Source organism: Buteo buteo, chromosome 13 (genome assembly GCF_964188355.1).
Source record: "Buteo buteo chromosome 13, bButBut1.hap1.1, whole genome shotgun sequence".
NCBI classification, from domain to species: domain Eukaryota; kingdom Metazoa; phylum Chordata; class Aves; order Accipitriformes; family Accipitridae; genus Buteo; species Buteo buteo.
In genome coordinates, this window is record NC_134183.1 from 13598123 (window position 1) to 13612321 (window position 14199).

The 14199-nt window shown below is 56.0% G+C and overlaps 1 protein-coding gene across 9 annotated transcripts in view; it reads right to left on the reverse strand.

Moving 5' to 3' along the window:
- Positions 1 to 557: 557 nt before the first annotated feature.
- Positions 558 to 14199, reverse strand: part of MYOCD (myocardin) — a 39660-nt gene continuing 26018 nt past the window's right edge. For 6 of the 9 annotated variants that reach the window (XM_075044839.1, XM_075044843.1, XM_075044845.1 and 3 more), the window contains 8 exons: positions 12663 to 12838; positions 11872 to 11997; positions 11085 to 11347; positions 10572 to 10725; positions 8441 to 9394; positions 4859 to 4972; positions 3843 to 3900; positions 558 to 3204 (listed from right to left, as the gene is read on the reverse strand). In XM_075044839.1, coding sequence (XP_074900940.1) covers positions 2636 to 3204; positions 3843 to 3900; positions 4859 to 4972; positions 8441 to 9394; positions 10572 to 10725; positions 11085 to 11347; positions 11872 to 11997; positions 12663 to 12838 — 2414 coding nt within the window. In that variant the 3' untranslated portion in view covers positions 558 to 2635. The remainder of the gene's footprint in view (positions 3205 to 3842; positions 3901 to 4858; positions 4973 to 8440; positions 9395 to 10571; positions 10726 to 11084; positions 11348 to 11871; positions 11998 to 12662; positions 12839 to 14199) is intronic. The other 3 variants (XM_075044838.1, XM_075044842.1, XM_075044841.1) reach the window with 3 other exon arrangements.

Genomic DNA, 14199 nt, shown 5'->3' on the forward strand with positions numbered 1-14199 from the left:
TCCCTGCAAACAGGTAGGTGAATGTCCTGGGAACCCTTTTTTAACCAAAGGAAAGATGCAATGAATCTGGAAACTGGCACTAATGGGTACTGGGGAGAAGGAGCCAGGGTACCCCCGGGGAGAGGTCTCCAGCCTGCTCTGCGACTCACCTGCGGGCAGTGGGAGGTTCAGCTGCAGGGAGAGCTCTGCCCGTGCTCTCAGAGTGCCCTGTGGCCAGCAGCCCACTGCCGCTGGGAGCATGGCTGCTGGAAAATGTAAAGGGGTTTGAGCAGGGTGCCAACCACTGCCTTTTAAGAGGACACTGACCCGAGGAGTGGGGTTTGCAGGAGAACAAAGTGAAACCTAAACCAACAGAAGAAAAAGCCTTCAGAAACAGGAGACTCCAGCTAGCTTGTTTAGAAGTCTTCTAGGAGAAACTGTTGCTGTGAAAGAAATACTTCTGCTCTTGAAAGGACTGTAGCTGTCCCAGGGCACGGATCTGATGCCAAATGTTTGCAGCTGGGACAGCTGTGGCTGCCCCAGCCCGTGAAATCAAAGAGCAAACTGTGAGCACAGTGGCAAGACAAAGGGGTTTTTAATAATGAAGGTGTTGCTCGTAACATAGGTAAGGAAATGTGCTTGCTTACAAGTTTGAAGCTGACAGCATCCCTTTAAATAAGGAAATACATTTGCTGAGAGGAGAAAGTTATCTGGAAGGCCCTGTACAATGATGCAGTGTAGCAGCTAACACTACTCTGTTTCAAGTGCTATTAATATTCTCCATGGACCGGCTTTGAAAAATCTCTCACTTAGAAAAAGGACTTCTTTAAAAAAAATGCAACCTGTGATTGTCTATCCTAGCAGTGCACTGTGACCATTTGTACAATAGAAAAGTGGTGCTTTAAATAGTGACTTGAAAGCTACTGCCACGTGCTTTATACAGCATGCAACAACACCACAAACTGGAAACACAGCAGGGGCTGCAGAGCCTCCTCCAACAGCTCCAGCATCCCTGGGAGGAGTGTCCCACTGGAGCCATGGCCAGACTGCCTGCAGGCCCCTCACGCAGGATCTCCTCCCCAGCTGCTGCATCTCCGATGTGCTGTCCTTCCAGTAACACAAATATTAAATACACTCAGTCTGTAAATAGTTTAACAATCTTTGTCAGCAACAATATTTACTTTGGCAAAACCAGAATTGCAAAGAAGTAGACATGTCCGTCAAACAGTCTGCAGCAAGTTCTTTGGTGGAAGCCAAGAAGTGAAGCAAAGGCTCCTTCTTGCTAGAGCCTGAGGAAGTATATTGCACAGAGACTCATAGAAGAAATGCTGGTGACTTCAAATGGGAGGCATCACTGCAGGGGAGCATCCATCTCTGCCAGCTTCAGGAGAACTAGCTCCTCCAGGCTCAGTGATTCACAGCTGTTCTCCGGATGGCCTTGCTCTGGACCAAGTAAACAGTGATGCTGGAGTAAACTCGGGAAGAAGGGGATGGCTGCTGGGGATCAAGGAGGAATGGGAAGAAGGATGGAGGGATGGATGACAGAGGATTGGAGGCAACAAAGGCAGATGCTCACACAAAACCACAGCCATGCAAGGGCCCACTCAGCCCTGCCCCACACGCCGGTTGCTGAGTGTCCGTTTCTGGCTTCACCTGCTTCCAGGTCATGCAAGGTGGTGGAGATCCATCCTGACTTCTGGCTGTGCAAAGGACAGCCCCTCCAAAGCCTGGCTGTATTTTCCATACAACTTGCTCCTACCTTGGACCAAAACACATTACACATCTCTGTCTGTACCATACTAGCTGGGATGCAGCAGCTCCACTGGGATGCCACGTCCCTTTGATACCTGCACCTGCAGCCTGAGCAGCTGCCTCCAATGTCCAGAGCTTTCTGCTCCAAGGTCACAGGCTTCAGCCTGATTCAGTTCAGACTGCAGCTGCGATGGCTCCTGGGCTTTCAGCCCCCTGGGCACCATGAGGACATGATGAGGTGCCACCATGAACATGGTGGTCTCCATCTCTCATCCACCTGGAGCAGAGCTGTGCAGGGACTGAGCAACATAGCTTCAGGGGCAGGAGGCAGGAAGCAAGGCGAGCCTGACTGTACGGAGAAGTGTGCTTGTCGCTCTGGCTGGGCAGACCCTCCCTGCTCCCACAGCCCCATGCCTGGTCATGGCCAAGATGAGCCCAGCAGGATTGCCTAAAGGGCTGGACGGGCAGGAGAGTAGAGGAGAGGGCAGTAATGGGCTCTCCTCTCCATGATTTCCCATTGCTGCCCAGGTGAGATTTCCTCACTACACAGTTTTGTCACAAGCTGCTCCAGTTCTCATGAGAGTGACTGATAAAACTGGGGGGGGGGGGGGGGGGGGGCGGAGATAAAAGAAACAAAACTGAAGTTCTTGTCAATCTAAAGAAGTGTTGTTAAAGGCACTGTTGTCCTCTGTGGGCACGTGTCGGTGGAGGAAAACCAAAAAGTGCCAGAGCTGTAGTGCTGTCAATTTGCAGTAACTGGAAATTCAAACAAGTTTATATGCTGGGAAAATAACTCCAGTTTCCCCTGGATGTGGCACGTTAGCCCTGTGTGTTCTTTGGCGTGACAGAAACACTGTGCTGGCTGCTGCAGGCTTATCATGTCCTGCCTCCACCACCCTCCCTTTCACCACTGCTGCAGGTGCAGGTCCATGCTGGTGTTTAGATTGAGATCAGTAACATCTAGGAAATCAATGTTGAAGATGCTGGGACCTGCAGGGGTGAGCGAGCCAAAGCCAGTGGCAGAGCTGGGGGGGGTTAGGTCCAGCCACTCCATTGTTTCCCACGGAGACTCAGTGAAACTCATTTGTAAACCAGAGCTGTCTGCAGGGGAAGGGGAGAGCTGTGTTTCCATGGGTGAGAGAGGAGTCTGTAAAATCTCCTGGGAGGTGAGCAGTTCATCTGCAGCTTTGCCAGAGAACCCCTCTATCATCCCTTCGAAGTGGGACTCTTCTCCCCCCATCTTCAGCAGCGCGATTTCACTGACTCTCCCCAGGGGGCTGTGGGCATTTAGCAGGACCTCGAGGTGAGCATCGCTGCTGCCTGGACAGTGCTCAAAGGAAAGCTGGGCTGAGGAGACCTGCTCGAATGGGGCAGATGACTTCGGGAGTGAAGCGCTGGAGTTCCCTGTAGACACCGTTATCTGAGGTACTTTCTGGAGGCAGGACCGATCTTCCTTGGCATTGGCTGGCATTTCTGTCAACGAATGAGAGGGGTTTGAGGTACTCTGGCACTGCTGGGCACAGGGGCACCACCACAGCCTCCCAGCTGGGCTCTTGGGCATACCTACAGAGGCCTGCTTTCCACTCAATCCCCTTGGCATTGCTTGCCCACCCTCCCTGTGGGAAATCTCACATGTTCCTGCTTTCTGACCTTGACTCCCCTGGTTTTGGACATGGTCCCTAGGGCACGAGCACTGGCAGCTGTCCCCACGGGGCTGAGCATGGGTTGTGCATGGGAAAGGCAGCACTTTGCATTCAGGAGGGCACTGGCAGGACTGGGAAAGGTGGGGGACACTGGGATCTCTGCATGGGGAGGGTGCTGGCAGTGCTGTGCACAGGGCTGCTGCCCTGCTGTCCCTTCTCTCTGTGCAGTCTGCATAGGCGATAACCAAGCCCAGAGCACCCCACCGGCTCTGCATGTGCAGGAGCAGGGTCCCAGAGGGCCAATATGTTTTTGGATTCAATCTCAGTGTCTGCTGGCACAGGGAGGGCAAATGAAAGCTGTACTCAACTCAGGCAGCTCTGCTGGGGTGCACAGAGTGCACTGAGCCCCACAGACAGATGCTGGCTTGGAGGGGAAGCCCTGGAGGGGAACAGGGAAGCAGTGCGTACCTCCGCTCTCAATCAGCACGTCCAGGAGCTCGTCCATCTGCTGACTTCGTGTCATCTGCTGCAGCAAACGACAAAGAGTAGAGGGCGTTAGGAGGAGAGTGCCTCCAGCCACAAGCCAGGTAGGTGGCTCCAGACCCCACAAACGGCTTTCTCCCATGCAGGAGAGATGCCACTCCAACACTGGGCTGGCAGCAGCGTTCAGGTGAGCACTGCAGGGACCTGGGACAAGCATGGTGGATATGGGGAGCACGGCGCCAGGTTCCCCCCACCCTGCTGCTGACCCTCTGCTCAGTGGCCACCACAGACTGCCTCTTCCCGGGGCTGTCAGGACACACCAACTCTTTGGACCCAGCACCTTGCATTGGCATGTGCCTCCTTGCACTCCCTGCAGCTCCCTGGGAGCCATGCATCTTCATCCTCCTCTCCCTGGAGTCTGGAAGGACTTTCTGCACACCTCCCTGCCAGCCAGCATAAGCCCATTTTTATCACTGCCAACAGCATCACTCCATTTTCCTAAAGGCACCATCATGACCGTCACTGAAGCTGCTGCCAGACTCTCACAAGAAGTAAGGGGTTCATGGGCGATGGAGAGTCCTACCTGTGGAAACAGCACTCCAGAATAAGGCTAAACGAGGCAGATCGCATGGAGCAGGGCACTTTGCTAACGGGCTAAAGAGGGAAGGTGAGGTTTCCCTGTGACTTGGGAATGCTCAAGAGTGTTTCTCACATAGTGAGCACGCCAAAGAAGAGTACACCGAAGTCCTGGTATATTTGTGTGCGATGTCAGGACCCCAGGGTGGACTGGCACCTTTCATCAGCACAGCGTGGTGTCTGACTGCTTTGTGGCAGTCATTCAGCCACTAACTCTTCAAGAAAATGCCATGCCTTGTGGAAACAGACCTGTCCTACCCAGAGACCCCCAAATGGGTTGTAACTCCTGCAGATGATTTGTATTAACCACAAAAGAACACCCTGTACAGCCCTAGCCCTATAGAAAATAAAAATCATGCAGTTACCTGCTTTACTGCATCCTCATAGGGTGGAGGCTGCTTTACCTCTGAGAGGGCTGGGCTTGACTTACAAAAACTTGGGGATGGAATAGAAAACTTTTGACCTGCCTGCGTAGCCATCTGCGTGGGGGAAATACAGGGAAACGGAGTCAATGCACAGGGAGGCATGGCAGGAGGCCCAGCTCTCTTTCACCCCTGTTGAAGCTAGTGTGGTGCCAGGGAAACTAATGATTTTGTGGGTCAAATTAGCTTAAACAAAGTGCTGGCCTCTGGGCAGAAGAAAGGGAGGTAAACTAGTTCCATCAGGCTAGCTCTGAGACCCAGGGCCAGGCTGACCTCCGGTCGCTGCTGGAGCACAGTCATGATGCCACAGAGCATCCTGGTGCTCAGTCCAGCCATGAACGTGCAGAGCAAGGAGGAGAGAGCAACAGGCTGCTGGTGGTCGGCTGCAGCCAGCCAGTGATGCAGCACTTCCCCAGCTGCCTCCCAGCCCCTCTGCTGGGGACCCTCTCCACCACTGCCTGTCCAGGGGCAACTCACAGAGCCCAGGCCAGGGAAGACCACTCAAAAGAGTCATTGCCAGGTCAGCACCTAGGCTTTCCCTGTGCTTGTGCCAAATATCTGCATATCAGTGCCAGCTTTTTGCCAGTCCCCCCTTCTACGAGGGACCTCATCCCCATGCTGTGACCATCACCTCTAGGCCCTTGTGTGCCCTTCCCCACTGCCTGGCCCCAGCTGCCTCATCCCATAAGAACCAGTGCCAGGGGATGAAGCATGGCCCCAGCAGGTGGGTCGGATCCAGGGCAGCAGTGAGACCATTCAGCTTGGCCATGCACATCCTGGCCACCTTTCTGCAGAGGGCAGCTGGGAGGAACAGTTTCCCTGGTTTGTGGGGGACAGCACTCCAATGCTGGGCACAGAGACAGAGCTGTTGCTGAAGAGGGATCCTTGCCCCTGGGATCCCCTTGCAGGCAGCAGAGGAATGCCCAGGATGGATGGTGCCACAGCCAGGATGAGCTGCAGGACACCATGGGGCCATCCCCTCTGTATGCCTCTTGTGCTCAGGCAGTGAGGAAGGAGCTGGAGATGCCCCCAAGGTGTTGCTGCTCCTTGCTGATGCTCACTGATGGCTGCCCAGTTGTCCAGAGCAGCCCTGCTGCCTGTCTTGGAGTATCGCCTCACAGCACTGTGTCCCACCGCCTATTGCACCCACAGCTCTGCCGCATTGCCAGCTCACCTCTACAGCTCCATGCTCCGCTGCTGAGGTCACCCACTGCAGCCCACTGCATTCCCTGCTCTCTGCCCCACTGCCCAGCTTATCCACAGCACTGCTCCCCATTGCCCAGCTCACTCAAAGCAGTGCTCCCCACTGCCCATTTCACCCCAGCAGCAAGCTCCACTGCCTACCTCACCCCAACAGCACTGCACTCCACTGCCCATCTCACTGGCAGCACTCTGTCTCTCTGCCCCTCTCCCCCTAAATAGCTCCCCATTGCTCACTTCACTGGCAGAGCTGTGTGCCAACTGCCCACGTCACCTATCTCACTGTCCTCTGAATGGCTTAGAGACAACACTGCGCCCCACTTTCTGCCACCTCGCAGCACTGCACCCCTCAGTGTGCTAACTGCAGGAACGTGATTTGTGTGGCTGTCACTCTGCTGTGCAGCTGTTGTGCACTCAGCGTGCACTTCCTGAACATCTCCCCTGAATGCAGTGTGCATGCCTTGCACCACTGTGTGTGTTTTACAGACTGTATAATAGGTGCTGCTGCTGCCTGGGAAACCCTGGTAGGGTGTTGGGATGAATTGGGGCTGCGATCAGCAGCAGCTTGTGCTGCTTTTATGTGTTAGCAGCATGTGCCTCTCTCCAAGCTTTTGTACCTGTCCAGAGAGCTGAATGAGGAGTGGTGGATGCTGAAGGGACAACTCTCTGCTGTGTTGGTTGCCTGGTGGGGAGGCACAAGCTCTATCTGACTGCAGACCCCAGTTGCAAGCCCTGGTCTATCTTCCCAAGAAAAGGCTTTCCATATGACTGGCTGTCCTGGTTTCAGCTAGGATAGGGTTAATTTTCTTTCTAGTAGCTGGTATAGTGTTATGCTTTGGATTTAGTATGAGAAGAATGTTGATAACACACTGATGTTTTTAGTTGTTGCCAAGTAGTGTTTAGACTAAAAGTCAAAGATTTTTTTTCAGCTTCTCATGCCCAGCCAGCAAGAAGTCTGGAGGGTCACAAGAAGTTGGGAGGGGGGGGCACAGCCAGGACAGCTGACCCAAACTGACCAAAGGAATAATCCATGCCATGTGATGCCAGGCCCAGTATATAAACTGGGGGCAGTTGGCCAGGGCGGGGCAGATCGCTGCTCGGGAGCTAACTGGGCATTGGTCAGTGAGTGGTGAGCAATTGCATTGAGCATCACTTGTTTTGTATATTTCAATTCTTTTATTATTATTATTATAGTTATTTTCTTCCTTTCTGTCCTTTTAAACTGTCTTTATCTCAATCTACGAGTTTTACTTTTTTTCCCAATTCTCTACCCCATCCTACTGGGTAGAGGGGGAAGTGAGCAAGCAGCTGCATGGTGCTTAGTTGCCAGCTGGGGTTAAACCACAATACCGAGGTAACTGCCCTCCTTCAACCCAGTGGTCAAAATCCTTCACACACTGTTAGGAGCTGCAATGGCTCAGCAAGATGCTGAAAAGCCCTGCAACACTGCACTGGGGCTCTCCCAGGGGTGTAGGACCTGTGCCAGGGCTCTCCCTCGCGCTGAGGGATCTGTGCTGGTGCTTCCCTGCTGTGGATAGAGCTGTGCCAGGGCTCCATGGGGCAAGGGGAGCTGTGCCAGGTCTTCCCTAGGGTGGAGAGGGCTGTTCCAGGGCTCCATGGGGCAGGGGAAGCTGTGCCAGGACTCCCCCAAGGGCACAGCAAACTGTGCCAGGGCCTCCCCCTGAGGGGAGAGGCAGCTGGGTTAGGGCTCTTTTAGGGCAGAAGAAGTTGTGCCAATGCCCCCCCAGGGCAGAGGGACCTGTGCCAGGACTCCTCCAGGGGCAGAGGGAGCTGTGCCAGTGCTTAACCAGGGGCAGAGGGAGCAGTTCCAGTTCTCCCCAGGGCAGAGGGAGCTGTGCCAGGGCTCCATGGGGCAAAGGATGCTCTGCCAGGACTCTCCCAGGACACAGGGGCCTTTGCCAGTGCTCACCCAGGGACAGAGAGATCTGTGCTGGGGTCTCCTGGGGAAAAGGGGAGCTGTGCCAAGGGTCCCCCAGGGGAGAAGGAGCTGTGCTAGGTCTGAACGGGGCATGGGAGCTGTGCTGTGTCCCCCCAGGGCAATTAGGTGTGGTGGGAGCAGAGATCCCCAGGAGGTGCCCTGCAAAGGACCCTGTGGTGCTATCAGCTTCCAACCTGTTGTCCATCTGGGATACTCTGTGCCTTTCCAGGCAGCCCCACATGCTGCCATGCCCCCCTGGGTACCCACCCTCGGTGCCAACAGTCCCAGTCTGATAGGAAAGGACTCAAACTGGGATGTTTGACTGACTGCCCACAGACACCAGCACATTCACCACTGCAATGACATATGGGGTGCTCTCCACTTACCGATGCTGTGCGAAGGCAACTGTTTGTCTGCGGGGACCCACTGCGCCCTTCTGCCTGTGAGCTGGGGGACACCGAGAGGAGATAGTGGCTGTTGGGGGATGGCGGCAGGCTGATGTGCTGGGGGCTCTTTGCAGCCCCGAGCGGAGAGTGCTGGGGGGAGCACTGTGGGCTCAGGAATGTTGAGGAGGTGAGGGTGCTTTGCCCTGCAGGCTCCAAGCAGTGACTATTTACAATGTGAGGCAGCTGCGGCACCCCACAGTTACTTAACTTATCCGAGCTGCTGGCTTGGCCTTTCAAGGCAGTTTGTTTGGATGCAAACGGACAGCTGGACACTGCGTTTTCTTGCTTGATGGGGACACCAAAGAAATGCTGAGCAGTCTGCTGCTTATCCTCAAGGCCATTGCTTCTCTTTCGCTTCTGGAGCTGCATTCGTAGCTCTTCCACCTGCCTCTGTTCTTGCTGTAGCTTCCATGTCAGTTCATTGATGACCTTCTGCTTCTCCACCAGCATCTTGTCTTTCTCTGTGTCAATCCCTTCCAGCTCCAGCTGGATGCTCCCTCCATTCATGCTGCTCATGAGACTTTCTTCAGCACTGCCATGAACTGGAGATGGCTGGAGACCGAACTGTGGAGAAGACATTGGCCCATCGTTGAATGTGTCTGGCAAAGAGCCACTCACAGAGAGGTCGGAGGAGGCTGGAGAGATAGGTGGGGTGGAGCTGGTGCTGCCAAAGTGGTAGAAGCCATTTGATAACATGCTGGTGGAGGACTGCGACTGGTAACTTGAGAGGGTGTTTGTCGGAGTGACGGGGAAGGTGACAGTGGTGATCTCACTGAAGTTTGGCACCGCGTTGCTGCTGCAATCCTGGAAGGGCCGCAGCCGTTCCATCAGCGCTGTTTTGGTACCTGACACAGGCAAGCCTCGTATTCGGAGCTGCTGTCTCAGTTCTGATACCTGCAAGGAAAGTCACCAATGATCAGTCCCAATGTCAGATGAGCCCTTCAGAAACCCAGCATTTCTAACAAGGAGTCTCAGATCACAGGCTCCCAGCTTCCTGCTTTAAAGCTCTGACCCCCCCAGGTGCTCACTGTCTCATCTGCAGTCACCATGCACAGCCCTGACCATCGCACGTCCTGCAGGTTCTCGACCTTTCCTAACAGGAAACCTTCCTTCTTCCTCCAGGAACTGTGACCGCTCTCCATGAACCAGCACTGGTCCTTGGGCCATGAAGGTAACTCAAGATTCCCTTCCTAGCAGTAGGTTTCTACATGAGCAGAGGACTTCCACACAGACCAGGAACTAGCTGATGGCATCGTTTAGCTCAGAGAATGTGACCGTGTACCTTGGAGCCAGATACTCCATGTTCAGGCATCTGCACATGGTTCAGGCATTTGAGCTGGGGCATCGCTATGGCCAAACTCATGTTATTTCTACCTCACTTTATTTCTTTCTCGAATAATGAGTATTGCCCCCAGGTCTCTGCTCCTAAAAGGACTTGGCCTTCCCCATCGCTGAGGGTCCATTAGCAAAGTATAAAAGAACTTGTGCTCTGCCTGTCTTGCCTACATGAGAGATTTAGGTACTGTTCAAAGCAGTGCTCATAGCTGCAGACTCCAGGAGATACCTGCTTGTGCAGAGAGCTGAGCTGGCCTGGCTGCAATGACCACTGAGAAGTTGAGTCACTAAGTGGAGGCCATGCTGACCTCCTAGCTTCTGGCTGGTCTGCTAGCAGCATCCATGATGTCTACCATAAACCCACAGATGGTATGGACCCATGAGCTGCAGAAGCAGCAGCACAGAAGTCCTTTAGTCCTTGACCTGGTGGCCTGGCCTGCAGCCATCTCAAGTTATACTTAAGGTTTTCTGATACATGCCCTGGAGCAATGTGCCCCCACGCCACCTGCAGAGCAGCAAACCTATGTTTTCAGTTACCGTCGTGGTGATCAATGTCTGACCCAGTGTGATGTATTCCTGGGTTTGCTCACAGCATGGTGGTTCTGGTTTGCTGAGCTGTAACACGCGGTCACCCCCAGCCAGCTCAGCCTGTGGCGCTACACTACACACTTCAGGGGTAGAAAAGCACATTCAGACTACAAGATTCTGCTCCTGCAGTGACAAAATCTGCACTCACTTTCAGATCATCCAGGTTAGACGGCAGAGGGCCTGGCTTGATAGATGAGACACAAGTCTGGCCTGAAAAGGTGGTTTTCACAGGAGAAAGAGGGGTGTTGTTGACAGAAGTTGATGAAGAATTTGAACTTTTGACGATTTGCTCATTTGATTGCCTGAAATAACAAACGAGATTTGGGGTAATTTGTCTGTCCCCCTGGGGTCTCTGTGCCCAGCATACCATCTCTTTGCTCCCTTGGGACTGCTATCTCCTGTATGAGACCTGAAGGATTGCCAACCCCAAGGAAAACCAGAATGGGCTGTAAGGAGATTGCTGGTGACCCACCAGCAGGTCACAGATGCCCTAGCCAGTGCTCAAAGCCAGAACGGCTTTGCAGGAGACTGTGCTGTACCCAAGCTTTTATGTTTTACTTGCATGCATCTATCCCCCTTGCACTGGCACAAATGGGTACAGCGGGGGAAAGTTTGGAAGAGAGACAGGACTAAACCCTGTTATTGGCACATTGCCACTCACTTTAGCTGGCCTTGGTGCATCCCTGGGTAGCTGAAGTGCTGCTGCTGCTGTTGCTGCTGCTGCTGCTGCTGGCTGAGGATCTGGAGCTGCAGGAAGAGCTGCTGCTGCTGGAGGAGTCTGGCATATGCAGAATCCATGGGTGGAGGGGACTTCTCTGCCTTCTGGTCTGGAGGGATGTACTGGTGATACTTCAGCTTCTTCACCTTGGGTTTGGTGTCCTTGGGCTTTTTGTGACGGTTCTTGCTATCACTGGATGATTTGGACTGTTGGTCCAAGAAGGAAAGGAATTAGCTGGGAGAAGAGCTTCTGCCACACCCGTGGGAACTCAGAGGCCTGGGGCAGAGCAAAGGTAGCTCCTGCCGGCACCCTGACACTCCAGCTCCAAGAGCTGCTGTGCCTGTAAGTGGGGGAATCCCTCAGGGCTGTGTCCCATCTCAGTTGTGCTGGACAGCACATGAGATGGAGAATGACTCTCCTCACCAGGAAGGTATTTCAGTGTTGCCTTATATCTCCTTCTGCTCCTAGCCCCAGGGGACGTTTCCAGTGCAGGACCTGAGCAATTGCCTCTAGCAAGGTGCAGTGCTATACCTTGTACCGTGACAAAATGAATCAAATTGTAGTTTTTGGCAACATGGTTTGTCTCCCTGCATTATTCCAAGCCTTTAAGGCCAAACCCCCAGACCTCCCACACATGTGGGGTGCAGCACATGGGTACTTCGGGCTTGGATGAAGCCAGGTGCCCAGGGCTTGTTCTGTCTTCTGGGCAGCCTGGAGGCACAGGCATTACCTTCACAGCGGAGGGCACCGGGAGGGTTGGGCTCTCCTGCCCCGCCGTCTGCTTGGGGCTGTCACACTGGCTGCCGTGCCCGGAGGCCGGGTCCGGTGCGTGGCCATCAGCACTGTGGGGGTGATCCTGCAAGGGAGAGGCGAGCAGTGCGGTGGGAGAGGGGATGTGGGGCCGGTGCCAGGGGCTGGCCGGCCCAGATGGCCTCTGCCCGCAAGGGGCACCCGGTACCCCATTCCCCGTGTTGCCCCCAGTCCCCCAGTCCATCCCAGATGCCTCAGTCCCTCCCAGTCCCCCCCATGTCTATCCCAGCCCACTATCCCCACTCTCCCAGGCTATCCCAGGCCTTCCTCAGTCCTCTGTCTCCCCAGTACAGCCTAGTCTCCAAGCCCTCCCCATCCCACCTCAGCCCTGTATCCTCGTTCCCCCCAGGACACCGCTGGCCCCTCAGCGTCCCCGGGACTAGCCCAGTCACCCCAGTCCACATCGGGCTGGCCCCAGTCCCCTCTGGTCACCCCCCCAGCCCTCTCCGGTCCCTCCCAGCCCCTCCAGTTGTCTCGGTCCCCGTCAGCCCACCCCGGTCCATCCCCTCCCGCAGCCGCCCTCCGCCCCGGCCCGGCCCGGCCCGCCGGCTGCAGTACCCGCTCCCGCCAGCAGGGGGCGCGGCGGCCCCGCTCAGCCCCGCGTCCTCCGGCGGGGCCGTGGGGCCGCCGCGGGCAGGAGGCCGAGTTCCGGCGGCCGGCCCCGGCCGTGCCCCCGCGCTCCCCGGGCAGGCGGGGTGCCTCCGGCCCTACCTGGGGTGCCCCGGCAGGGCCGGCGGGGGCTGGCTCCGGGGCCTTGGTGCCCGCCGCCAGCTCGGTGGAGCCCGGGGAGTCCTCGCTCCTGGCCTGCTCCGGGGACAGCCCGTCGTTGCTGCTGTCCTCCTCGAAGGCGAAGGCGTCGGCCGACTTGGGGAAGCTGACCTGGGTGCCTGGCGGGGGAGAGGGGGTGACGGTCAGGGCCCTGCACTGGGCGGGGGGGACGAGCCTGAGGGCGGGAGGGACGGGGTGAGCCCCGTGGCAGGCCTCCGAGCCTGCACCCAGCTCCGGCCGTGGGCGAAGGACGTGGTGCTCGCAGAGCTCGGACGCCTCCTCCCGTCGCCAGCCATGCACAGGGGCAGCGCCTGGCTGTGTCCCCATGGCCGAGGCTGGTGGGAGAGGGGCTGGCGTCGGCTCCTGGCCTGTGCCGTGGACCGTGTTACTCGGGAGCGGGAGAGAGGAGGCGTCCGAGGAGCCTGGCCTGTCAGGGGCAGGGGGCTTTCTGCAGGCAAGTGGGGCTGGCGCAGGAGTGGCTCTGCTGTCCTGCCCCACCGCTGGGCCGAGATGGGGAGAGAGGTATTTGCGTCGCCCTCTCCACCAGCTGAGCACCCCAACCACAAGCCTACACCACGCCTGGGATCCTGTCCTCAGCAGAAGAACTGAGGTTGAAATCCACCCGCAGGGTGACCCATCCGTTCATGGCACAAGAGCCAACATGAGTGGACCTGGCTGCAGCTGAATAGAGGCTTCCAGATCCTGTCTCTGTCCACAGGCTTCACCCGCACGACATGCTTCAAACCACCACCATTGCCTCCCTGATGGCCCCAGACATTGCTTCTCCCCCCCTGCAAAGCTCCCGGCACGCTATCTCCTAGTCAGATGGGCAAGAGCTCTTGACCCCCAGCTTTTGCTGATAAATAAAGTGCTGAAAAAAAAAAAAGGTCTCATGTGAGTCTCAGGAGGGCTGCAGGTCGGGGTAGAGGAAGGAGCAGCGCAGCCACGCTTGTAATCTCCTCGTGCTCATGTCTGGCATTTGTCAGGCAGCCTGGCATGCTGATAGCGAGGTGACAAATGGGGAAATAGGAAGGGCCCAGGGACAAGCTTCCACCTGTCCCTGCTGCCGGTCTAGCAATGTGCGCCTTCTCACGGACACGCACCCTCCTGCTCTGACCCCTGCCCCTATCTGCAAGATAAGGGTTATCTTTGCTTGCTCCGGCTTGTGGTGCCAGGGTGGGTGAGGAAGCAGGGAGCCCTGGCTCCCTGTCCCGAGCTGCTGCCCAGCCACTATATGGGGTGGGGATATGAGATCAGCTGTGTCCTGTGGAGACCCTCTCCTCCCTGCCCTCCAGGGCACGGGGCTCCTTATATGTCCCTGGAAATAGGGCCTGTCCCCTCTCTCTCAGAAACAGCACCCAAACTGGGTCTTCCCTGAGGAACTGCAGCACTGCATGGTCTACCACCTGGGCTGGCTGGGAGCTTCTCCCCATGCCTGCAGACTAGCGTGGGCATCCTCTCTCTGGAAAAATGACACCAA